The sequence below is a fragment of the Callithrix jacchus genome, chromosome 2, assembly GCF_049354715.1.
Source record: "Callithrix jacchus isolate 240 chromosome 2, calJac240_pri, whole genome shotgun sequence".
Taxonomy (NCBI): Eukaryota; Metazoa; Chordata; class Mammalia; order Primates; family Cebidae; genus Callithrix; species Callithrix jacchus.
The window spans coordinates 47861367-47888093 of NC_133503.1; the positions used below are offsets into that span (position 1 = coordinate 47861367).

General features: G+C 40.8%; 1 protein-coding gene across 2 annotated transcripts in view; it reads left to right on the forward strand.

Moving 5' to 3' along the window:
* ABLIM3 (actin binding LIM protein family member 3) overlaps positions 1-26727 on the forward strand; it is a 120650-nt gene that overhangs the window by 27138 nt on the left and 66785 nt on the right. For both annotated transcript variants that reach the window (XM_002744352.5, XM_078362552.1), the window contains exons 3-4: positions 14468-14605; positions 25735-25918. In XM_002744352.5, coding sequence (XP_002744398.2) covers positions 14468-14605; positions 25735-25918 — 322 coding nt within the window. The remainder of the gene's footprint in view (positions 1-14467; positions 14606-25734; positions 25919-26727) is intronic.

Below are 26727 nucleotides of genomic sequence, written 5' to 3' on the forward strand. Positions count from 1 at the left end.
TTCAATGCCAGTTGACTTTTTTAAACATTTGTGAAAGTTGGCAAACACATCAGAGAAAGTATACTTTGTAATATTCGAAGGATATTGGCACATTATATGGTGACAGAGATTTTGATACACACTAGTATCAGATATCAAGATTTCTAAAATTCTCTCAGTGCTGAAGAGTTTGTAGATCTTCTTTCTATTCTCTAGCCCAAGGTTTCTCGACCTTTAGTGAGAAAAAGAATCTCCAGAGGAGCTTGTTGAAAATGTAAAGCCCAATTCAGTAAGTCTGGTATGGGGACCGGGAATTTGTATTTTAACAGTCCTACTCCCCACTCTGGTGATTCTAAAGCAGGTGATCAGCTGACCTCTTTGAGAAACACTCATGTGAAAAGCACCTTAAAGGAATCTGTTCCAGTTCCTTCCCACCACTGACTTTGCGTAGGACCCCTCCCCACCCCCGTCTCACCCTGACTCTGCTTGGCTAATTTGTTCGTATCTAGGGCTGCTCCAGCCAGTATTCCCACCTGCTTAGATACTAGAATGCTTGCAGCGGCAAGCAACAGCACCCAGCTACAACTGGGTTGAACAATCTAGATAACATTTATTTAACATAACAGGAAACCCAGAGAGGGCCAATTCCAAGGTACGTTACTTCAGAGGCTCATCAAGACCCCAGTTCCTTCCATCTTAAGGGGCTCTCCCCTCAGAGTCCATCATGAATTCCAGGGCTGCGGTTCCAGCGTTACATGTGAATAACAACCTCTATCCAAGAAAACCTTCCCAAGACCCTCTCCCACTCCAGGGGACCTGCCTGGTGTCTCATTGGCCAGGAGTATTTCACATGTCTAAATCAAATCATTGGCAAAGGAACAAGATTACTAGGATTAGTTTTCACCAATCAAGATTCCCTCCCCAGGTCAGTAAAGGTCACAGCCTTTTCCAAAAGACATGGCTGCTCAGGGGAGAGTAAACAAACATTGGTGCTCCAGGAGAGAGTGATTCTGTTCACAGAAGGAGTGGCTGCTTAGAAGCAACTGTGCCTTTCACAATCCTCCTCTTCCTCTCCACCATCCCCGGACTGGAGAATGAGCCACATGAGGGAGGGGCCATGTTCACCTGCTTCATCATATCTCCAGCAAGATGCTCTTGCTTATGTTAGATACAGGAGTGTATCAGCATGAAGTGGGCCTGAAATGTTTGTTTAATTTAAATTAACATAAGATTGTGATTTTGATGGAAAATTATGAGTAATTAGGACATAAATTAGTTCATTCCTAGTGAAATCCCAACTCAAACTAGTTCTTATCTCTTTTTTTAACTTTTAAGTTCAGGGGTACTTGTGCAGGTTTGTTATATAAGTAAACTAGTGTCATAGGGGTTTGCTGTAAAGATTATCTCCTCATCCAGGTACTCATTCGTTGTCTTTCCTGATCCCTCCTCCCACCCTCCAGAGTACTATATTGGTATGTACACTGGGAAGCACAGTGGCTTCAGATCCAGGAAGATCCACAGACTTAACTGATGCATGCATTTAGGGTTCTATTCTCTTTCTCTCTCTCTCTCTCTCTCTCTCTCTCTCTCTCTCTCTCTCTATCTCTCCCTTCCTCTCTCTCCCTCTCTCTCTCTCTCCCCCCCCCCTCCACTGCTCTCTCTCTCTCACTCTCTCTCTCTCTCTATCACTAATAGGTTCTCTCAATATGTGGAGCAAGGTGGCAAAGGAGCCCCAGACTACCTCCTCTTGGCTTAGCAACCAAGTGGCTTTTCTAAGAGTTCTTGCAGAAAAGCCTCAGAGAGAATTAGGTCGTATGCCTGCCAATCATATGAAAAGAGGATTGGGCTGTTCTAATTGGCCCAGCCACTACTTGCCCACCTCATGCTGGGCCAGGCCCCACCCAAACCCCATGGAATGGCTTCCCTACAGGAAAGAGTTTCTATTGCCAGATGAAGCAGAGAGCAGATGCTGAGCAGGCAAAACAACAGATGTCCACTACATTTATGGGTGAAAAAAACTGTTTGCAGGGCATTATACATGGGCCAAACCATAATTGAGAACTCCTTGCTTATACTCACAGAGATTAAATATTTTCCCCAGACTATACAAATTCAATTTAAAGTTTTGAATGATGCTTTCTTTCCTAAAGATAAAAGGGAATCTTTGTCCCCTGATTTGGGGGAAGGATCTTTAAATCCTCTTCTCTCAAAGGATGTCTCAAAATACTCCTTATCTTTCCTCATACTATCTTTTGGTCTTTTTCTTCTGTATTTTTCTTGGTTACTTATTGTGTCTTGACTTCTTAGTCTTATGTATCATGTATGAACAACCTAATAAAAAAATTAAAATGCCATTTCTCCATGGTGCTTGCCCCAATTTTTCTTTCTTTTTTCCTCCCCTTTCTAATCAGGAATAAGTCATAAAAATCATTTCACTTAATGTATTGTCCTCTCTGGTTCTTTTGCCAAGTTCTACCTTAGATTATAGCTATTTATGGATATAATTTAGTCAGTCATTTGTTTGAAAAATACAAATTGAATGCCTACTAGTAGTGTGCTTAGCGTTGGATGCAATAAAAAACAATTCCCCCTACCCTAGCCTGGAACTTCCTTTGGGGTAGGAAGTGTGTTTCCTTTATCTTTACATCTCCACAGTGTTTAACTTCATTTTATTGGTAGTATTGCTATTATTATTATAGTAAGCTTTTGCTTAGCACTTACCATATACCAAACAATGTGATAAGTGCTTTATGTATATTACATCTTATTCTTTCAAAAATCTTGAAAGGTAAAATACTACTATCCCCACTTTACAGATGGAGAAACGAAGGCTCAGTGACACCAAGCATCTTGCTCACACTTACACAGACTGAAAGGCAGAGCCTGAACTTGAACCCTGATCTGACAGGTTCCATACCCTATTTGCTCTCCAGCCAACGTAAGCTTTCCCATAAATACCCAGTAAAACATTGAAATTGGCTTCTCCTTTTTGTGAAGGTTAAGGTTAGGATCTGACAGCTTGCGTGTGGAATGCAGAATGTGGACTTGGAGTTGAGAGTCCTGTAGTGAGGATCAATCTGCAAGGCCCACATCTGCATCTTATCCTGACTGCTCTCATGACCACTGACAGGCATCCTTGAGGCTTCATCAGTTTGGCTCCAGCCCATGCCTCCACAATCTCAAATATATCTGTTTGAAGGGTCTTGTGCCTCAGTTTCCTCATTAGCAAAATGGTAAAGTTTGGCATAGACTAGGTGTCCAATAGAACACTCTGTGAGAAGGAAAACACTATTTCTGCATTGTCCACTAGAGCAGCCACTAGCCACATGTGGCTACTGAGTACTTGAAATTGGCTAGTTGGACTCGGGGACTGAATTTTTTATTTTAATTTAAATAATCACAGATAACTAATGGCTGCTGCTTTGGATAGGATAAAATTAGAAGAATCTTTATCATTCTTTGACTTGTGATCCTTTACATACCCTAGAGAAGTATATTTTAAATTATATGGTATAGCCCATTGCCAGATCCTGAAGTATGGGGGTGCAAATAACATTCCTTAATAAAATGGCATAAAATAATGAAACAGAATGGAATAGGAAAAGAAAATATCACTACATATCATGTGCACTACAAAATTTTGATTATATTAAGTTTTGAAACTTTTTTTTTACCTATTTGTGTACTGAGTCATTATGCTAAATTAATTTCATCCAGTGGGTCATAGAAAAAATGTTTGAAAACCACTGCCTGTCCTTGAGCAATATCACTGAGACCTTGAGAGTGTCATGTTTCTGTGATGCACCCTCATCCACCCAGGGGCTCTGCAAGACCTCATTTCAGAATATTCTGTTCTTCCAGATCCTACAGGTATGTGGTGAGCATGTGACTTCCCTCAGATGGTGACTGAAAGTGACTTTGTGGTCATCTATCTGTCTGGATGCAGAGACCCCAAATTGGTGGCCCACAGGCAGGATCCAGCCCCCACAGATAGGCCTCCTTGAGACCTTGACCTATTTGTGCATGGCCATAATCCCCTGATGCCCAGTAACTTTTTTCCGTTGAGGTGACCTAGACTCTCCAGATTGGTCCCTTTGGGTCGATTTTTCCATTTACATTACCTGTCTGGCCTCTGAAAGTCTGTCATGTTGTGAACTGTGTTTAATACACATAGACTATTATAACTAAAAGAAAGCAGAAATGATAGAATGCAACTCTTGAACTTCGTAAATGGGAAAACAAGAGCCTAGAGGTGGGGAGTGTCCTGCCTGAGGCCTCACAAAAAGTGAATGGCAGGCGAGGAACTGCTTCTCTCTCCCAAGGAAGAACCAGATGTTAGTAAGAATTGCAGTATGACAGAGGAGAAAGAAGACAGGAAGGCAGAAAGAGAAAGAGGGGAGGAGAGGGAATGAACACAGAGAGAGAGGAGTAAGGAGAAGGGAGGGAGTTGGAATGGTGGCCAGGCCATCCTCACAGCCCTGGCGAAGGGAGCACTGACTAGCAGGTCACTTTTCTGTGAGGAGGTTCCTGTCACCTGGTGTGATCACTTCCTATGAGCTTCTAGTGAGTGATGACTACAGAGGCCATCAGTGGTGAGTCCTATAGAACTTTGAGCAATCAGAGGAGCACTTTGGACACCAAAAATGGGCCTCCAGTAGACCTCTGCTCTGGAAGAATGGAGGGTGCTTGCAACGGCTTCAGGAATTCCCTGACTCGTATTGTCTAGCACTCATTTTGGCCTGTCCTTGGGCAAGTGCCCCTGATCTGAAACTGGAACTTCTCCTGTGTTTCCTGCTTGTCCTGGTGTGGCTAGCATCACAGAGACCCTGAGCCACAGGGCCGCATCTCTCAAGATGGGAAAGTGGATGAGATGGGGCAGAAGGGACCCTGGAAGCTGCCCTCGGGTGAGATGGGGTCACACTCACCCCTGGAGGGGTGGCACTCCGGGCCCTACCCTACTTTAGTCACTGTGGCTCTGCATTCATCTGCCTGGCTTCCAGGTGGGGCTCATAACTCCAAGGCCTTAAAGTGCCTAGCAGTGCAGGAGAGAAGCTGGCCAGGGGTAAGGCAAAAGGAAGTGGTAGGAACCATGGTGATCTGCAAGGATGTAAAAACAAACTCCAGGCCATCCAAATAAAGTTTGTCTGGGAGCCACATCCAATGCAAGCCACCCCCCCCCCCCGCAGCCCCCCGTCTAGGGAATTTCCCAGAATGATGACCAGGGTGTCACAGGTTAGCATTCCATGCGTTGTTTGCAACAGAAACAGTATAACCTAGAGGGCATGTCATCATTTTATTTCAAGAAAGGCTTCATAGCTTTAAAAAAAAAATGTTCGGAAACCTCTAGACTAGGTATTTTCTATACTCCCTCCACTCTGACAGTTCCGCACCATGTCGAGGAAAGCCGGGTTCACAGTTAAGATTCCTTGGATTTCCCCACAATACATCAGTGCCCGATGGCCTGCCAGCATCTCAGGAAGCAAGTGTTGTGTTCATATTAAAACCTCTGGCTCAGAGGCCAGGGGACTGAGTCACTCACAGCACAAAGACAATTGCTGGCTTCCTAAAGTTCCTCTATTTCCAACATAGTTTCCAGGGCCCCAGAAAAATCCCAAATAGTATTTTTTCAGATAAGCTGGAGAGATGCTGGAAAGGGTACTGTAGGCCTCCAGTGCAAGGTAACCCCATTCTCCCTGCTGGGTCAAAGCAGTCCCTCCTCTTTCCTTCAGGATACACAGGGCAGAAGGAGACCTTGCTAGAACACCCACTGGAGAGGGAGGAGATGAGAAGAAATTGAGCCCGTTCTAAAACTACTGATGCCTGTCTGAACCCTACCTCTAAAACTTACATGTGGTGTAACTTCAGGCTAATTAATTATCCTCTCTGTGCCTCAAATTCTCATAATACAATGGGGAGCAAACAGTATCTGTCTCATGAAGTTGTGAGCATTAAATGAGAGGATGCTTAGGAAGCACGTAGCACAATGCCTGGCACATAGTAATCGCTCAATTAATGGTACTTGTTTTAGCTCCTTTTACAGGCTCCTCCTGACTGGGGGCTTTGTAAAGATCACAAGGAACTGACTAAGCAGTGACAATGGAGTTTGTGGTGATTGGCAGGAGCCCACTCCAAAGTGGAAAAAATGGCCAGACGGGTAGACACCCTAGGGATGTTTCCCCCTCTCTATCAAATCCTCTTTATTCCTCAGCCACTTTTGATACTACTGTGTATATCATGCTCTTAAAACCCATGACCAAGTGTAGCCTGATGGTATTTTTGAAATCTTATCTGCGATGTCCTTTACCTACCACTCTTGTGCCTTTCCCTCTATTCAATGAGCAAGGCCTCAGGCTGGGATGGGCAGCAGAAAACAGGGACAAAAGGGTGGCTTTCTAGCTTTTGAACTTTAAAAGCCTGTGCCTTTAGAAGAACGGAAGGATTTACAACAAAGCTAAATATTCTAGAGAAAGCATAAGTTCAGGAAGGCAGAAAGGGCTCCTTTGCACTCAGCTAATAAGGATGGTTCCCTGGCCCAGGGGTAGGGAGGAGAATCTCAGGGAAAGAAACAAGAACACAGATCTACTTGACTACTTAGAAGAGGCCCTGTGCTGAGCCTGCAGACACAGGCACAGTCAACAGCAGAGGAGGAAAGAGGAGAGGAGGTTGGGGTGGGCAACCTGGCAGCTGAAACTTCACTTTCACTTATCTTGAAATAGGAACCAGTTGAAATATAAGAAATAAAGAACTCTCCAATGTGGGCTGCCATTCAGGCCTCCTTGCTTGTGAAACTCGCTGCATTGAAGGCCCCTTTACATCTATCTAACCCAAACCCTTTCTGCTGTAGCTGCCATGTGGCAGCTGGCTGTCAGACAAGAGCAATCTGGCTGGCCAAGAGCATGCCGTTCTGACACATGTCCTGACAACACGTTTCTGAAGAAGGCAGCACGAGCCATGTTGCCAGCAACACACCATGACCATGGAACATGCTGATGAGCCTGGCAGACAGAAGCTGCGGAGGAGTTTCTGTTGCAGCAAAGGTTTTACAGCATCCTTCTGGGAAGACAGGCTGTTACTGACCTGCTGACATGGGCAACTGCAGCCAGGCTGGGGCCATCTGTGAAAGGACCCAGGGGTTCCCAGAGGACTCGTACTTCCGCCCTGCTGCAGCTGCCAACACCTGCAGCGCCTCCATCTCTCTGGAGCACCCAGCACACGCACCTGTCAGGCTTTACCTGCCCATGCCAGGGGTGCAGCCCAAGACTAACATCCCTGGCCCTGGAGCCACAAACCCTGCCAGGGATGCTGAATTGCCCTTCCTGTTTCCTGGCCTGTACTCTAGTCACCTCCAATCATTATTTTTACATCTTCTTAAATTATTTTTTGAAACAACTGGGTAATGGAGGACTACTATTGGGGAAAAGTTCCATGCCCCTAACGCCCCCTGCCTACTTCCTCCCCAGAGGTAGCCAGTCCACTGGCACTGTTGTATTGCAGGCAGTTGAGCTTAGTGGTAAGAGCTCAGGTTTGAAAGTCAGACTGCCTGGGTTCAGATTCTGCCTGTGCCATTTACTAACTGTGTGACCTTGGACAAGGGACCTCAGGTCTCTGAGTTTCATTCTCCTATAAAATAAGGATAATAGTATCCCCTCTTGAGTTACGAGAGCTCCATGAGATGACATATGTAAGTGGCTGAGGACACTGCCTGACCAGAGGACCCGCCCTCTAAATATTATCTATTATCTTTGAAGACCTTTCCTTGTGCATTAATTAACTGCTCCTATTACTTCATCCATGGCTTCACTTCCAAACCCTCCCCTAAGCTTCTGCATCTCAGAGCATGCACCCCCAGCCCACCAATTGTAACCCTAAACCTCAGCATGATCTCTAGACTTAGGATAATTTAGCCTCTTGTGAACTCTCTCCCTAGCTCACCCTGATTGCCCTCTCTCATTCTGTGGTCCAAAACAGATACCTCCATGCACTGAGGCAAGCATCCGTTGCTGTGTGAGCTTATTTATCTTCTCGTCTTCTGTCTTGTCCTCTGGGTCTCAGCTTTCTCATCTGTTGAGTGAAATCATTAAACCAGTTCAGCCATCCTTTTCTTTATTCTGCAAGTAGGAATGGAACAACGACACAATGAGATAGGTACCCATTGTGTGCCGGGCACTCAGGTGTAATGATGAACCAGAAAAATATGGTCCCTGCCCTCATGGAGCTCACAGTCTTGTGTATATAAACAGCCTCCCAGGCCCTTTCTGCTTGAAATTCTAGTTCCTGGTATTTATATAAGGAATGCAGATTAATGCCACAATGAGGTGACACCTGCATGGCCCTTGAAGTTACCAGAAGCAGCTCTTATAATCTCCCTATCAGAGTTTTCAGAAAACGAGTCACTCACTTATTCTAAGTAAGCACAAACAAAAAATACACTGGTGCCTCCCCTTGGAAACAGCAGATGTGCCCAAAATACAACGCCCTAGGATAACATGGATCATAGTCCCTCTTCCTCACAAAGGGGAACACCCAATTCACACGTTTCTCTGCAGGATATATCAAAAGCAAGTCAGCCACCTACCTCTGCAGCCCACACAAACCCATAAACAGAGCTCTGGAGATAGTGGGAGAAAGAAGAGGTTCCTTACAGTGTTGAATGGTCTGCAGCCAAGGGTTTTTTTCCTTGGTAGTCAGCAAAAAGGAAAAACCAGCAAACCTTTGCTGGACTTGTCCAAAAATGAATTTGAGGAATATTGGAGCAAAGCTCAGTGGGTAGCTGATAGGGGTGATTTAGAAAGAATCCCTGCATGGGTTGGAAGTGAGGAGACATGGATTCAAAATCTTTTAATATTAATTATTGCTTATTGAGGCCAAGCAATGCACTAAGCACTTTTATATAATTTAAGTAATTTGATACTCACAAATTACTTCAGTTATTCTTACTCTAGAGATAAGGAAACTGAGGTGAGGGGTTATGTAAATTGCTCAAGATCACACAACCAGCAAGTGGGAGGGCTGGAATCCTAACCCAGCCCAATGGCTCCAGCATCCACTCCTTACCCGCTGTGCTGTGTGCTTCTCACCCTGTTCAGTGAAACGATCCCATGACTGTGTCCTCACTGTAGGAAACAGGATCAGTGCCTGGGCCCTGGCTCAACTCTGAAATCAAACCTAAGGCCCCAGCTGTAAGTACCAGAGCCTCTCACATACAGGCCTCATCTTTATGTTTCAGGCAGCTGCTTTCTACTTGCGAAAGGCCTGGACCCACACTTGGATCTTCTTTGGTATTTAGTGGATACCTGTGAACACACTCAGTTATCTGGCCTCTAATCGAGAAGCCACAGTGTGAAAGCGGCTGCACCCTGCGTGCTTGTGTGTGGCATCCCGGGGCCCTGGGCTGCTGTGCATGCATTGCTGAGCCAGTAGATTCTCTGCTTGATGTTTCACCTTTCAACCAGAAGTTCTACTGTTTATATTACACTTCCAGCCAATTATTCACAGTTGTTATGCCGGCTTCAAGTCAGTTTTGTCACTCTTTTAATTATACTCCAGCACAGCATAGGTGCTCCTACCTTTTAAGACTACTTTAAAGACACTATTAAAATGTGGGAACATTTTTATCTACAAGGTCAAACATTTTTTTCTCAGGAGAGGGAAAAAAATGTGCAGGCAGCACATTGGTGAAAAGAATATAACTTAGGTCATGTTGCTTATAGGAGAGGAATCATGCCATTATCTGTTTTTAAAAGATACTCATAAATCTGATAACTTAAAACAGGTCTAGTTTAAAAGTGAGACCAGTTAATGGAGAGGAGAGAGTGTGGAGGGAGAGGAAGAATCGCAGAAGAGGACACACAAGGCAAAATCATGTTGTAATTGGAGGAACCCATATGGATGATTTTGTTCAATCTCTTCTAAAGACAGAATTGGGGCCAAAGAAGTTAGGTGATTTGCCCAAAATTGGAACACCAGGTAACAGCAGAGAGGGAATTGGAACCCAAGTAACCCCAGCCACACAGAGACAAAGAACCACAGGTGAGAGAGGGAGGAGAAGTTCAGGTGGAGAAACTGGATGCTGGATTTGTTTACTGTTACAGTCAACTCACAGGCTCCTTTTCATTTTTAGTTTGGATTTCAAAGACATTTACCCATAAGTAAATGAGGAAGTCAGTCACACCTCCCCTTCCAATATGTTGTTCTGCTCCAACAATGTGAAATTATCTCTAAAATTTGAGAAGAGCTTTACTTACAAATTTAGCTGTGGGATTAAGACGTATTTTTTCATAAAGGTCTAAAGATTTGATAGGCATATAAAAGTGATTCAGATTCTTAATTTTTAATCTCAGAGGCACTGACAAGCTGGGTTTGTTTTTTTGTTTTTTGGGTTTTTTTTTTTTTTTTTGTCTTAAAAAATACCAGCAGCCATTGCCAACTGATTTACTTGCTTTCATTCTTGAAAAGATTAGGGTTGTTCAGTCTTTTCCTGCCTGAAAATATGTGATTTCCTTAAAAATCAGCATTTATTTCACTGCTTATGATCTTTTGTTTCCAGATCAAATTCAGGATGGGTGAATGTGCATAATTGGTTCCAATTGCAAATTGTTTAAGAACAACTTTAAAACTCTTTAGGGGTAAAAATGAATCATTTTAGTCTGAGCTGGTATTCCTAAATTAATTTTTACATGTTATTTTTATATTTCCAGGATTCAACCAAGTTTCATTTCTTTTCCCTCTGCCTGGTGTTTTGTTGTTTTTGTTGTTGTTGTTGTATTTTTACTATCAGGCTACACCATCATTATGGTAACCAGTAGCCAGATGTGACTATTTAAATGTAGGTTTATATTAATTAAAATTAAATTTAATTTGAAACTAAGTTCCTCAATCACACTAGCTACATTTCAAGTGCCCAGTGGTCACCTGTGACTATTATGCTGGACAGCAGAGATCTCTAGACCATACCTATCATCTCAGAATGTTCCAGTGGATGGCACTAAGGACTAGTAACTGGGAATGTCTGTCTTGGGCACCCTTTATTGGTCAGTAATGATAAAAGAAGCCAGAGGTTCCTGCATAGGTTTCAGAAATCGATCACATAATCCATAAGGTCTAAACTTAGTAGTTTCATGGATTATCTCACAAGTGAGCAGAGCTAATGTCCTTTGAGGCTTGTGTCTCAAATATTGCTCTCAAGGGTAAGTAGTTTATAACATAAGAAGTTATTCAAATATTCAAGTGTAAGTCAATTTGGAATTCAAAAGACATTCACCCATAAGAAATATTATAAATCATGTGACTGAAACTGCATTTCTGAAATAAAAATCAGTGGAAATAATAACCAGCAGAAAATCAACAAATTTTAATGTTTCAGGGAAGTTATAGATTAGTAGGAAGAAGTGACACACACACCCAGTACACATGCCCACACACACAGAACAATGTTAGATTGAGTTTCTGATTTAATTAGCCAAGAATATAAAATCTTACTGGAAATGAGTTGGCTACCAGGGCAGGATCAGGGATGTGACATATCCCAGCCTAGCTTCCCTTGACACCCAGAGTTCCTGCTGCCAGTCTTCATGAGTAAAGGTCTTGCCACACCTGTGAACTCAAATCTTGCTACACCACTGTTCTTTTGTAATCACAGCTTATGTCAGCAATCTGGAAGAACTCACACCAACAATGCATGAATTTTTGCGTATGGGACTGTTTACACACATTAGATATTTCTAGAGCTCTGGCCACACGCAGCATCACCAAAGCAGCATCCTTCTCTTGAGGGGATGCAACAGGGTTAGGGCTGGGATCCCATCACTACTTCAGCCCCAGAAAAATTTATTTTCCTAATCATTCCCTTCATACTGATTTTGTGCTTTTTTATCCAGGTGATTCAAAGACTAAGTTGTGATGGAGGATCATGCGCACCAATCAATTTTCCCAGAAAATCAAATCCAATTAGAAAAAATCAAATTGATCTTAGAAGTTGGCTCTTGAACAATAAGACAGGTTGAATTAGAAGAGGTAGATGAAAGTTTGTGCAGTGATCCTGAAGTGGACTGTTGGAGACTCCCGAGAGCTCTCATAATGGATGGTGACGATTGTACTATTCGTTCTTAATTTATTTTCAGACTCACAGCTTTGTATCCCTTGGCAATGGTAGATCACCACACTGCTCATGTAAACAGGATCTATGTTTTTCTCACATATTCAGGGCAGAAGAAAAAGTGAAATATTTTCCAGGGAACATTGAGCGGGAATAAGAAAAAGAAAAGAGAATAAGATTAAAGAGAATGTTTATGAACATTCTGGGGGTGGGGAAGGATTGCTCAGAGCTGTAGGAAGGAGGTGATGGCCGTGATACCCATGAATATTTATGGCGCACTTAATGCAGTTTTTGAAATATTTTATATGTTAACCAATTAATCTGGACTGAAAAATTTTATATGTTAACCTATTTAATGAGTTAGTTAATGATTTAGTTAACTAGCTGATTCATTTGATTTTTGTCTTGAATTTAAGACAAAGAAAAATAGATGAACAATGTGCATAAACTCCATGAAAGAAAGACTGCAGGAAATATATTATTCTCCCACCCCAGTTAGCAAAGTTGTCAGAAGCCACAGTTTCAGTGCTAAGCAACCAGCTCTTTGTCCTATAGCATGCTTGTGATTCGGGATACCTGTAAATGGGAGATGAACAGAAGTCCTGATTTCCCATTCCTCTTTAAAAGGAGGAGGGCAGATGAGATCAGTTTTCGAGATCATAGACTGCTGAGAATATGAACAAAGCTACAAGATAATGTACATAACACAAATTTAATTAAAGAGCAGTGTCAGATCCCAGGTTATGCTGCAGTCTCAGAGACTATGACAACAGACATTTGTTCTTGCTCATGATAGAGGTTTATGATGGGTTAGTTTGCAATTCCGTTCCATGACTCCTCAATCAGGATCCAAGCTGATGCATCCTGCACACCATCTGGGGTAACATTCATTGCTGGGGTAGGGAAAAGGCAATATAGCATATCACATACTGGCTCCTAAGGCTTCCAATTGGAAGGGGCATGCACAATTTCAGTTCACGTTTCACTGCCAAGCAAGTCACCATGTGCAATCCTCCATGTGCTTGGAAGAACAGGTTCAAATTTCCAATGAACAGACATAACTACTACACAGGGTCAAGAATCCCCAAAGTAGGTGACCTCTAAATTCCTTTGTAGTTCAAGGTTGCTGTGAGTCCAGATTAATTTATGATATACTTATTCAGAGTTTATCCGGGAAGTCTACATATATAAACGATAGGCACCAATTCCTCTTCAATCAGGTGGTTATCTTTATAACTAAGACAAGAGTGAGCCTTCTCCCAATAAGGTATGAGCAGAAGTTTTTGGACTATTCCTTCAACTTTGAGTGAGAATTGAAGAAATGAGCAATTCTCTCCCCAGTGCCACAGGGGTTTCCGATAAGAGAGAAAAGTAGGTTCTTCAGTGGCAAAGTTACATCAGCAGCTAATACATAATGAGATCAGACCAGAGAGCTACTAATATTCCTTCCATCCCTGAGATTTTGTGCTCTAGGTAGATGCCTACTATTTAAATGAATCAGATGACTAGATTTTAGAATGGCCAAGCCAAGTGTATCTCGGGAAAAGGATATCTAGAAAAGTAGCCACAAGGTGGTCTTAGCATTCTCACTTAAGCAGCACAGATACTAAAACTGGAGATGGTCTTAGGGAAAGAATAATAGACCCAATAAGCTAGTAGAACTCTTAGGCATCATCAAATGCTGGCCACTCAGCTGCAGCTCCCAGTGACTTCAACCCTTTCATAATCTCCACCAGCATTTCTTTCTTAATTATATACATGTAACATTTTCCCAGTCTTATGGAGAATGCCATTCAAAGGCAGCTTTGAGAATGGTCCCTTTGTCAGCTTCCCTCCAGCCAGAGTGCCTCCCTTCATGCCTTCTTTATGAAAGTGCTACCTTTGACCAACCTCATTTGATAGACATGAAAATTGAGGCCCAGAGAGGGGCTGGAACTTGCTTAACTCAAAAGCCATTTGGAGGCAGGGTCAGCCACCCATTTCTTTGAATCTCTGAGTCAATTGCAAGCCCCAAATTCCCTCGGACAAGTTTGGGGCCTAATTTTAATCGAAAGCTTACCCAAAAGATGGTATTTCTGACAATTTACCTTGAAATACTCTCTGTCCTCTTATTTGTCTTCATTCAGGGATTTGGTTTGTGTTCTTGCAAGGAACATAAGGAAAGGCTATGCTCACTCAAAAGTCCTTGCCTTCTTAAGGAGACCTACAGACATGTCTCATACCACTCAGCACTGCCTTAGCTTGGCAGTCATCCTGATGATGAATTGAAGATACTTTGCCCATTATTTCTTCCCCTTATGCCTTTTCTTCCAGCTACAATTATGATAATGTCTTGCAGCAGACTTTGTAAAGAATCAGGGCCTCTGGATAGTGATCTCTTTGTTTCTCTTACAGTTCCTTATCAGCAGAATCCTTACAATCCCCGGGGCAGCTCCAATGTCATCCAGTGCTACCGCTGTGGAGACACCTGCAAAGGGGAAGTGGTCCGCGTGCACAACAACCACTTCCACATCAGATGCTTCACCTGTCAAGGTAGGAGGCTCTCCCACTCTCTTCTCAGATTCCTGACCATTCTTGCACCACCCATGCCACAGGGGCAGGAAGCACATACATAGGCAGCTGGAATATCTACAAAGGCCTACAGAGGCTTTCCTTGAGCCTCTTCTTATGAGATTCTCCCTTAGAATGAGGGCAGTGTTGGTACGTGAGGGAGACAAGGATTCTGGTAACCTTGGAGGGGCAGGTGCTGATCCAGAAAGAAAAAGACTATTCTGCAACTTAACTTACTCATCTGAAAAGACTCCGGGCTTGTGCCTATAAATCAATCTAAGAGCAAATGAAAGTGCGAACTATCTTGGATAAAATTCAGCATGGCTCATAGATGAGTACTTATTCTATGACAGTGTAGCAGTCCTCAAAGGTCACATTTAACAAGGGTGAAGAGACATCTTGACTTTGGGAGCACACAGCTGTAGGTCACCTCTCATTGTTACAGCTTACACAAGGCTAATTTATGTAATCCTAGACTTGATCGAGCCAAGAGTTCCTAAAGAAGACAGATAATTAGCAGCAGAAAAAGGGATTCAGCTGAAAGAACACAGAGAGCCCTCTGGCCCGGGGTCAACACACCCTTCCACAAAGTCCCTACAAATACTTCTCCAGCCTCCACATCTTGACCTCTTCATTCAGACTTCCCTGCTCCACAGAGCAGCCATTCTAAGGTTGGAATGCCCTATGGCTTTAGAAAATGTTTAACGCAAAATTTGTAACTTTTTTTGTTGATCTCAGATTTGTTCTCATAAAGTCTGAAGAATAATTTGTATTTGCTTTTCCCGGTGACTGCTCTTCAGATACTCGTATCCAGGTCTTCCCCATGTCAAACTATATCACAGGTCCTTAAATTGGGTCTCATCTTAAATGATTCCAACAGTGTCACTGTCCTGGAGTCTTCCTCTTTGATCCATTTTAGTGTGTCACTGTCGTTCCTAAAGTATGATACTCAGAACAGATCAGTTTTCAAGGTCTGGCAAATACAAAGGACTACATTTCTGTTGATGTAACTGATATTGAACTGACTTCCTGAGGAGCCACTTCACACCACCGGCTTATATTGAATTTAAGGTCAGTTGAAGCCCCCGGTTCTTTTTATATCAGTAACTGCCTCAGTCTCATGCACCTAAGAGTGACTTCCCTGCCACTGAGAAAATCCCGGACTTCTTTCTTCATGATCTAACTAGACTCTGCACTTAGCAAACAAATTACATATTCATATTTCCTAATTTGTTTATAGATGCATATATGGGATACATTTTAATTGGTGTGATTTGAATTTTATATTGAGAATTGGCAAACCCCTTTAGTATAAGTTGAACTGCAAGATTATCTTGGTGAGTGATTATTTTTACACTCTTTGAAATTGAGGCAGGACAAAAGGTAAAGACAAGAAAATTGTTAGAAACTGGTTTGGGATGTAATTATGTGATTATATTCTTAAGAGAGTATATCAGTTACCTTTTACTTAAGCAAAAGCTTAATAGCTTAAACCAGCTGTTTGTTTAGCATGATTCTCTGGGCTGGCTGAGCAGTGTTTCCCAGTTTCTGGCTCTGCCTTTCTCTACTAGTCTCATCATGATGATATGCAGTCAGCAGGTGAGTCTGCTGGCAGTGATGGGCAGACTGCTAACCCCAGTGCCTCCACGTGGCTTCTCATCCTTCAGTGGGCTGGCTTGGGCTTGTTCATATGGTGGTCTCAGAGCTCCAAATACAATGAGAGAACAAGCTTTAATAAGTAAGACCTTTTCAAACCTCAGCTTAATGTCCTGCTGTTGGCCAAAACAAGTCAAATGGACAACCCAGATTCAAGGTCACAGAGAAATAAATTTTGCCTTTTTAGGGGGATCTGAAGCATCAGATGTCAAGGATGGTGATGCAGAAAGGAATAACGTGACCATTTTGGCATTTACCGCAGGGAGGCTGTAGAATCTCTTTCAATGGAGATTTTAAGGGAAAAATAATAGACCAATATTTTTCTGAATATTTTTAATGTTCGTTTGCTTAAAGGTAAAACAAATGAGAGGATTTTTATTTCCAACAGTAATCAGCATGGCAATTAAGTGCCCTATTAGATAGCTTTGTCATCTAAAGAATCTAAAATATTTATGAATTTCTTTTACAACTCTTTTAACATCCACTACTGTGCTGACATGAAAGGAAGGAATCTACAAAGATTAGAAACAGAAACAGAAACCCTGTTGTGACTACCAATGACATATTTCATCCTGATAGTTTATATTAAACCTTGGAGACTTTGAGCTTTTACTCTGTTGTCTAAATGGATCACGGAGAACAGGAGGCAAAGCTTAGCACCTAGTCAAAGTGGGAATCTAATAGGAGACCTATGTGTGAAGCTGTTTCCCCCCGAAAAAAGCATGTTCTCGGTGCATGATAGGTGAGAAATAAGCTGGCTCTGGAGAGGGAGAGAGCAAGGAAACCTTTCTGTTCCAACTTTGGCACTGGGTAGAGGGGAATAAAACTTTTATGAAAATACCTGTCCGTAATTCACCATATATGTGGGTTCATGACTACATTCATGTCATGTATTTGGTGTAAATAAAAATAATTACAGAGTCAAACAGAACATTTAAGTTACAGTGGTCTCCCACTTGGCAAATGGCAAAAGCAAATGATACTCCTCTTTGGAAGAACTCGACTTTATTCCAGGCCTCAAAGAATTTCCACAGATAGTGTTATTAGGAAAATGAGTAACTCATAGTCAGTCAAAAACATACAGATTATAATGGAGTGAGAGCCAGCAGAACCTCAATGACTTTGTATATTGAAATTTTCCGTCATTACATAATAACTATATTGATATATTTAAACAAACTAGAAAATATGAGCAAAAAAAGCCAACAGCACAATATAAGCAATAGCACAGAAGATTTGAAAAGGAAACAAATAAAACTTCTAAAAGTAGAAATATATAATCTTTGAAATTAAAAACTCAATGTATAAATTAAATAGCAGATTAGATGTTGCTAAAGAATTAATAAACCAGAAGATTTCATCCAAAAAATTATACAGCTAATAGATCAAAAATATGAGAAGTTGGTAAAAATTAAAGAGAAGTTAATACATGGAGAATATGGTGAGAGGTCTTGACATATATATATCTAATCAGAGTTCTAAGCTATATAATAGAGAACATGAGTGGGAGGACAATATTTGAAGAGACAACAGCTGTGAATTTTCTAGAGCTGTTGAAAGACACATATCCTTGAATCCAGAAAACCTAATAAATTCCTGCAGGAAAATTTTTTAAAATTCCACCTACATATACCAGAGTAAATCCTCAGATCATCAAAGAGCTCATTTTAAAAGTCACCAGAGAGAAAAGACAAATCATCTGCATATAAATAGTAAATGAACTGACAGCTGACTTTTCGATAGCAACAAGAAAACTAGAAAACAGCAGAAGAATATCTTTAATGTGCTGAAAGAAATAACTGTCAAGGAAAGATTATGTATTCAGCAAAACTATCTTTCTAGAACAACGACAAACCTACAACTAAGATTATACTTAATGATGAAAGACTGAATGTTTCCCTGTAAGATAAAAACAAGACAAGGATGTCTGCTCTCGCCACTTCTATTTGACATTGCATTTCAGGTTAGTGCTAAGTTAATTATGCAAGAAAATGAAACAAAACATCAGATTAAAAAGAAAGAAATGACTCTCTCTATTTGCACATGACATATCTTGTATAGCAGATCCCAAAAACTACTACAGAATTATTAGAACTAAAATTCATATGGAATTGCAAGGGACATAGAATAGTCAAACAATCTTTAAAAGAACAAAGTTGGAGAACTCACAGTTCCCACTTTTAAAATTTACTATAAGGCTGTAATAAACAAGATAGGGTGGTACTAACACAAGGATAGACATAGAAATGAATAAAGTCAAGAATATAAACATAAACTCTTATACTTCTGGTCAGTTGATGTTTAACAAGGCTGTTGAGATAATGCAAGAGGGAAAGAATGGTCCTTTCAACAAGAAGTGCTTGGAAAACTGAATTTTTTGTGTTCATAAGCAAAAAATGAAGTCAGACTCTTCCTTTGCACATACATAAAAGTTAAAAATGGATCAAAGACCTAAATGTAGAAGCTAAGATTGAGAAACTCTTAGAAAAAATATAAGAATAAATCATTGTGATTCTGAGTTATGCAAAACCTTCTTAGATGTGACACAAAAGCACAAGCAACACATGAAAAATATATTAATTAGATATTATCAAAATTTAAAACTTTTGCACTTCAAAATACACCATCAAGAATGTAAAAAGACAACTCACAAAATGGGAGAAAATATTTGCAAATTATAAATCTGAAGAAACATTTGTGTCTAGGCTATGCAAAGAATTCTTACAATTTTATAATAAAAAGGCAAATAACCTAGTTTCAAAATGGGCAAAGGATATGAATAGACATTTATCCAGAGAAGTTATACAGATTTCATGTGTACAATAAGCACATGAAAAATGCTCAACATCATTAGCCATCAAAGAAATGCAAATCAAACCACAATGAGATACCACTTCACATCTGTTAGTAAGGCTATAATCAAACAGATAGATAACTAGTGTTCATGAGGATGTGGAGACATTAGAATTCGCATACAGTGCTGGTAGAAAGGAATGTAAAATGGTGCAGCTACTTGGGAGAATAGTCTGGCAGCTTCTCAAAAGAGAGTTACCATATGACCCAGCAATTCCAAATTCCACCCCTCAGTATATACTCAAGAGAAGAAAAATATAGGTTCACATAGAAATAAATACATGAACGTTCACAGCAGCATTATTTATAATAGCCAAAAAGTAGAAAAATCTTAACAACAAACGAATGGATAAATAAAATGTGATGTATCCCCACAGAGGGATACTATTGAGCAATAAAAAGGAATGAAATACTAATAAATGCCCCACAGGGAATAAACCTTGAAAAGATGTGAAAGAAAACAGTCACAAAAGGCTGCATATTGTATGATTTATTACGTATGAAATGCTCAAAACAGGCAAATTATATAAAGACAGAAAGCAAATTCATGTAATGGGAAAATGTTGAAGGCATTCTCCTTAAGAGCAGGAACAAGATAGAGATGCTCACCGTCATGACTTCTGTTTAACATTTGGCCCGGAAATCCTAGACAATCCAGCAAGATACAGAAATAAAAGTTATATGCTTCGAAAAGAAAAAAGAACTGTAATTATTTTTAGATTATATAATTGTCTGCATAGAAAACCCAAAGGAATCTACAATTAAGTACAATTAATACGAAAATTTGTTTATAGTAAGAATAAAGGAAAATAACTCTTTGGTCACTTTTAGATAATGCGGGTGAAATAATTATTTTGAAACAAATAATATAGGCAAAGAATCAAAACTTGAATCTATTGTACAAACTGTAAGCAAAGGGCTGCTTTAAAAAAATGAGACTTAGGAATTCTCTAAAAAAGAAAAAGCAAGAGGCTGATGAAAGTTTCTGTCTAAGGAAACATTCCACCTAATGAAGAAATACATCATTAGAATATTTTAATTTTGCAAACTTTTAATGAAATAATGTGCCTAGCAATAATCATTAATAACCATTTCTACTCACCAACACCACCTCCCAAATCACAGAAGTGCAGAATTTCAACGTAGTATTATTGCTAAAAAGAACAAAATAATCAGACCTGTTCAAGTTCAAGTTCTCTAGACATAACCACCATTTATAGAAAACGTAAAAGAGCAGGGAACAAGTTAATATCATAAGGATATAATCAGCAAAATCCAAACTGTAGAAATTTTAGGGCACAGTGACTCGGTGTCTTTAATAAATACATTGTAAGGAGAAAATAAGAAGGAAAAATAACTAGAAATTAAGGGACTGTAGAGCAAACAAATGCAATGAACCTTGATAGAGTTTTATTCAAACAACTAATCACTAAAACAAAAAAAAAGAAAAGAAAAAATGACAAGATAATCAAAAAAACTTGAACACACTGACTTAATAATGCCTAGATATTATTTTCAATGCTTTTAAATTATTGTGGTTGGCTTTTTTAAAGAGTCCTAATACTTTAGAGATACATTCTGAAATAATAATACTAAGAAGAAAGTCAATAAGAGTTTATTAAGGTTACTAAATACAGAATAAATATGGGGAAAAAATTGCATTTATATTCACCATTAACAATCAAGACACCATTTACCTCAACAAGAAAAGAATTTTAATTTTGAAATCAATTTTATAAAGTTGTATAAGATACAAATCAAAAATTGTTAAATTTATTAAATGTTATAAGAAAGACATTAAAGACCTAAATAATTTTTTTGAATATGCTAAGTTCTCTGATAGAAAGATAGAAATATAAAAAAGATGTCAGTTCTGTTCTGGTTGAACTAAATATTCAAAACAATTCTAATACAACTCATATGGTTTTCCATAGAAATTAAGAAATTAGTTAAAATTATATTCTTGACAAGAGGCCAGGAATAATCAAAGCATTCTTAAAGAACACCAAAGCAAGGGGGCCTGTTCTACTGATACCATCATTTATTATTATAAGCTATTAAGATAGTGTGATCTTGGATTAAGGACAGATAAATAGACCAATGGAACTGAATATAGAACCAAACACAAACTTTAATATACATAGAAAGTTGCCTTTTACAGATCAGTGGGGAAAGATTAGACTGCTTGATAAATGATGCTAAGATGATTAATTATCCATGTGGGAGAAAATCAGATCCCTATTGTATTAGGATTCCCTAAAGTCAATTCCAGGTGGTTTAACGGCTTTACTATGAAAGGCAACTCAATAACATTTTAAGAAGACAATGTAAGAGATATCTTTTTAGGATTTCACGGTAGAAAATAATTTCTGAAACATGACACAGAAAGGGCAATCCCTAAAGGAAGAGATTCACAAATTCAATGACATAAAAACTGAGAACTTCGGTTTATCCAAAAACAAGAAAAGAGGAGCAATAAGCAAGCCCCAAATTGCAGAAGATATTTGTAATAAATGGCTAAAAAATGACTGATTTCCAAAATATGTTAAGAATTTCTACACATCTAAAAGAAAAAATAAGAGCAAAAAACTTTTGCAAGTATTTTCACATTTGAAAAATTCTCAATTTCATTAATCATTAGGGAAATGAAATTTAAAATCACAAAATGATATCATTTCACATTCACTATGTTGACCAAATGTGTTAGATATTACTAAGTGCTATTTATATATATATTACTGAGAACTGCTGGTGGGAAGGTAAATAGGAAAAGCTATTTGAAAAACAGTGAGGCATTACCTCACAAATGCAAGAATATTTAGAACAGCACTTTCATAAAAGCAAAAAACTGCAAGTAGCTCAAATGTCCTTCAGCAGTGGAGTAGACCAACTGAGGTGCATTCAGGCAATGGAATACAGCACAGCAGTGAACGTGAGTGAGCTGCGGTTATGTGCATCAGCGTGGATGAATCTCAGAACACAAAACTGAGGGAATGAAGCAGACAAGGGATAAATGCAGCAGTACTCCATCAACTTGAAGTTCAGAAACAGGCCAAACTAAACAAAATATTGTTTATGGATCCATCACAGGTGATAAAACTATAAAGTAAAGCAAGGGAATGATAAGCACATAATTAGGGACAGTATGGGACGGGGTGCTCTTAAGGAGAGGAGAACAGGCTTCTAAGGAATTGGTGATGTTCTGTTTCATAAACTCGGTAGTGGGTACATGGGAGTTATTTTACCATTCTTCTTTGACTATACATATACATCTCATACATTTTCTCATGTATAATATATTTCACAATAAAATGTTCTGAATAATGAATTAGATCACCTTCAGGGGGCTCTTCTAACTCTTAGATTTTGAAATTCCATAAAATTCAGTCTCATTCGAAAAGTTGAAAATCGCTGAAATTGTGTGACAGAATCTTGGGCTTTCTGATCAAGATGTGTCCTCAGTTAGCCACCAGCCCCTTTGTCTTACAAATGAGCTCCAGAGAGCTGAGGTAACTTTTTCAAAATCTCCCAGCACTTGAGTACTAGAACAGGACCATGGACAAAGGTCCAATAACCTATGAAACAGTACATCGTTCACTGACACATTCTAGGGCTGTGTGCAAGGCCTCCTTCTGGGCCTTATATTACACTGAGCATTTATTCTGGATTTGCTCAAAGCAGTTTTAATGTTAAATATTCCGTTCCATTGTCCATCCAAATGGCCTGCATTTTTTTAATTGATAGAATTCATTTTATTGATTCACAGAATAATGACAGCCCCAAGTGTGTAAATTTCATGTCACTTCCATATTACAAACCCACTCCATGGCTTTCCTGTTATTCGAATGTCTGGCTCCACTCAGCCTCAGATCTGTCTGTCATGCTAGTCCAGCTTGCCTTGCATCCCTGTGTTCCCCACTGTATTTCCAGGGACCCCTGAGAGACTTATCAACCTTTACATCCTTTCGACCAAAAACTTCCTCCTTCAGCTCCTTGGGGGAAATGGAGACTTATTGTTCCAAGTTTTCCTATGGTCTCCTGTATTTCTCTACTGGGAGAGGTGTCTCTGGGGGTGGAGTTAGCAAGGGAGACAAAGGAGAAAGGAAAAAAAGGGAAAAAACAGGAGCTGTTTCCAATGAGGTTGTAGGCCATGACCTAACTGATTCCACAGCCATGAAGTCAATTGCTCCACCACCTGCACAGCCCAGAACAGCCTGTGTTCTGGCTTTGCCTGCTCATGAGACCAGCCATGATGCGATGTGATGAATTTTCATAATGCCTAATGGAAGATGACCCCTTCCCAGACTTCCACCACCACCACCACCTCCCCCATACTCCTGCCTCTTCATAGGGATGGTATCAGGGGTCACAAGCAATACTCCATACTGAGTCTAAAATGTTTAGGCATATAGTAAGCCCTAAAGGAAGGTTTTCTTCTCATAGACTTACATCATGTCAATTCTAAAAGAAAAGTTCCACCTCTTTATTCTGCACAGGAGTGAACAGAGGCCCCAGAGAAGAGAGGGTAAAGTTCACTGTTGTCCAGACACTCAGTGGCTGTGATGAGACCAGAGGCTGGGTGGTTTGACAGTCAGACCACTGTGTCTCCCACTGTCCTGAGCTGCTCCCCCATGCAGTGACTTCTGGAACTGCCTCCTCCTCACTCAGCCTCACCCTATAAGCCACCAGCCCCCAAAGGTGAACAAACACTTATGAAATATTTCTGGCATTCACCTGGCAGTCTCTCCCATTTTTAACCTGGTTGCTTTTGCAAAACAACTTTCCCTGTTAAAGATGAGGTAGTATTTGCTGGGGTGTTTTCACTCAGTTCCAGGCTGATTCTTCAAACTTCCAGGCTTGGTAACTATCTCATTGGTTTCCCCATCATTGATCACCCTTGAAAAAGCTGACCTGTACTAAGTCCTCAGGAAAATGACATAGAAACCCAGAATACCTGCTCGTCAATGTAGACAAGAGGGGTGACTTTCAGATGGACTGTTTCATAGTGTCCTAGCCAGCACCTGGCCTCTGAAAGGTGGAAAATCAGTCCATCAAAGAGCAGCCTCAGAACCAGGGAAGCTGGTGACAGGATTTGAATGGGCTCCCCAGTTGCCTTCCTCCGATTGCTAACCAGTCCCCTTCCTGGCCGGCACATCGTTGCTTTAGCTGATCAGTACATTCAGTAGGTTACTGCAGTTCTGCTGGCCCTGCAAGCCATTTATTCCCTTAGAAGAAACTTTGCCTCTTTCTGCTCTGCCCATCATGCATTGATTTCAAGCTCCTTATGGGAAAATCTTATTTCTCATATTTCTAAGTCCTTCGGTGGGGGTGGAGCTCACATAATTCAAATGTTCAAACACCTATAAATCTACTTATTTTTCTATTTTGTCCTACATTATTTCTCCCTATTATCCAAAAGAATATTCCAAGAGACTTTATGAAATGCCTTGTAAAATCCTGTTGCATCTCTGTTCAAAAGCCATCAAGGCAATCGATCATTTTTGCAGCTGAGTGATGGAGAATTATTACAATCTCCTCCCATTTTTGTATATGTTTGAGGTTTTTTTCTAAATTTTTTTAAACTAGGAAAAGAACCATCCATGCCTCCTCAGTATCCTACAAAACCTAATCTTAAACTGGATTCAGGCCCTCCTCCAACTGGTCTGAACAATCTTTTCCTGCATTACTTCCCAGTACTTTCTACAAATACCACCCCTACTCTCGCTCCAGCCTCCACACAAATATCACTTGCACCTTCCTGCCTCTGTGCTTCAGCTCATTCTGTTCCTTTAGTGTTCAACTCTGATGCTACCTCCTCTGAAAGCCCTCTCATGATCCCTTCCAACTGACAAGTCTCCACCTCACTCACAGTCCTTACTGCTTGCACTGGCTCCATGGCCCATCACCTATAATATGGGGCTTTTTTTCTATATGATCTTCTCTCTGCAGCATTTTTAGTTCTTTGAAATTCAGAGATTGCTTTTTATTATTCCTGACTGAGAATAGACCCACCCCCTCTTATGGCTATGGTGAGCACAGATTCTAGACTTCAAATCACCCATCCCATTGCCATCCTAAGGTAATTCCAGGTTGGGATTTGGAGCATATGGTCCCCACACTGTTCTTCACCTGGCAAAGAATCATGCACATAGGAAGTACCCAGGAAATGTTTAACTGGATGATTCTTTTATTGCATTCATATTTCCACCAGCTGTGCAGCCTTACGTGAGCCACATGGCACTAAACTTTCCATTCATGTATTGGGAGGATTGTACACCATCAGTGCTTCTTTGTGTGCATCAGAATCAGCCTAGTGGGGCAGGTGGGTGCTGTTCAAATGCAGATGTCTAGGCCCCAGTTCTAGAGCATCTGATTCAGTCCCAGGCATCTGCATTGTAAGAAGCTTCTGGGGTGATTCTGATGCTAGTGGCCTACTGGTCATTCTTTAAGGAATACTGGCCCCAAAGGCCTGTGAAGTCTGACATGCTACCATTCTCTGGCCACTCATGACACAGACACCAGCCTTTCCCCCAGTGAGGACTTCTGCTTGCAGACCCTCCCTGGACTCATCCTGCCCTTGTTTCCCTCCTTGTTTCCCCAAGTATGTGGCTGTGGCCTGGCCCAGTCAGGCTTCTTCTTCAAGAATCAGGAGTACATCTGCACCCAGGACTATCAGCAACTCTATGGCACCCGCTGTGACAGCTGCCGGGACTTCATCACAGGCGAAGTCATCTCAGCCCTGGGCCGCACCTACCACCCCAAGTGCTTCGTGTGCAGCTTGTGCAGGTGAGTGGATGACCAGCCAGGGCTGAGACCCTCTGCATAAGCCCCAGGGCAGGGGAAGACCTGGCTTTTTCCAGGAAGTTCTGGGGTTTACAATGTTTATGCTGGGCATTTAGATTTCTGGAGGCTCAGGTGTGAAAGGATCTGATTTAAACATTGTAGCATCTGAATCTTTCTTATAAAAATACATTCTGATCTAAAACACTTGTATGTCCTATGATAGATGCAGAGTAAGGATCTGCCTCTCCAAACTCAGCCTCCCAATCCCTCTGAAAAGGCCCCCAAAGAAACCACTGAGTCTCTCAGAACTCAGTTTGGAAACCATGGACCTGGCCCAGCCTCCCACATCCTCATCCACAGATGGGACAGGGATAGCTGTTTATACCCTTCCTCCATCATCCTAGCACCACCTTGTGCTGTTGGAGTGACCCTGGCAAGTGACCCCCAACTTCTGTAAGCCTCAGCTTCCTGACCAGTAAAATGGAGGCCAAAGCCATTCCAACCTCATTGGGTTTTCTTGAAGATCAATGAGATGATGATACAAAGGCATTAGCTCAGTAACCAGTATGTGAGAGCATCTGTTTTTATTATTTTCATTATCATGATGATAGTCATCTACCTCCTCTCAGGACATCTCCAGGGATGGAGAGCTCATCCCTGCCTCCTGCTGCACTCTCTGCATCTCCATCACTTGTTAATTCAGCAAGTGGACATTAAGACTCCACTGAATGCCAAGCAACACATTAAGGAGATGAAAAAATGAAGGAAGCTCAGCCCTGCCCACAAATACATCAAATTTTAACGGACAGCTC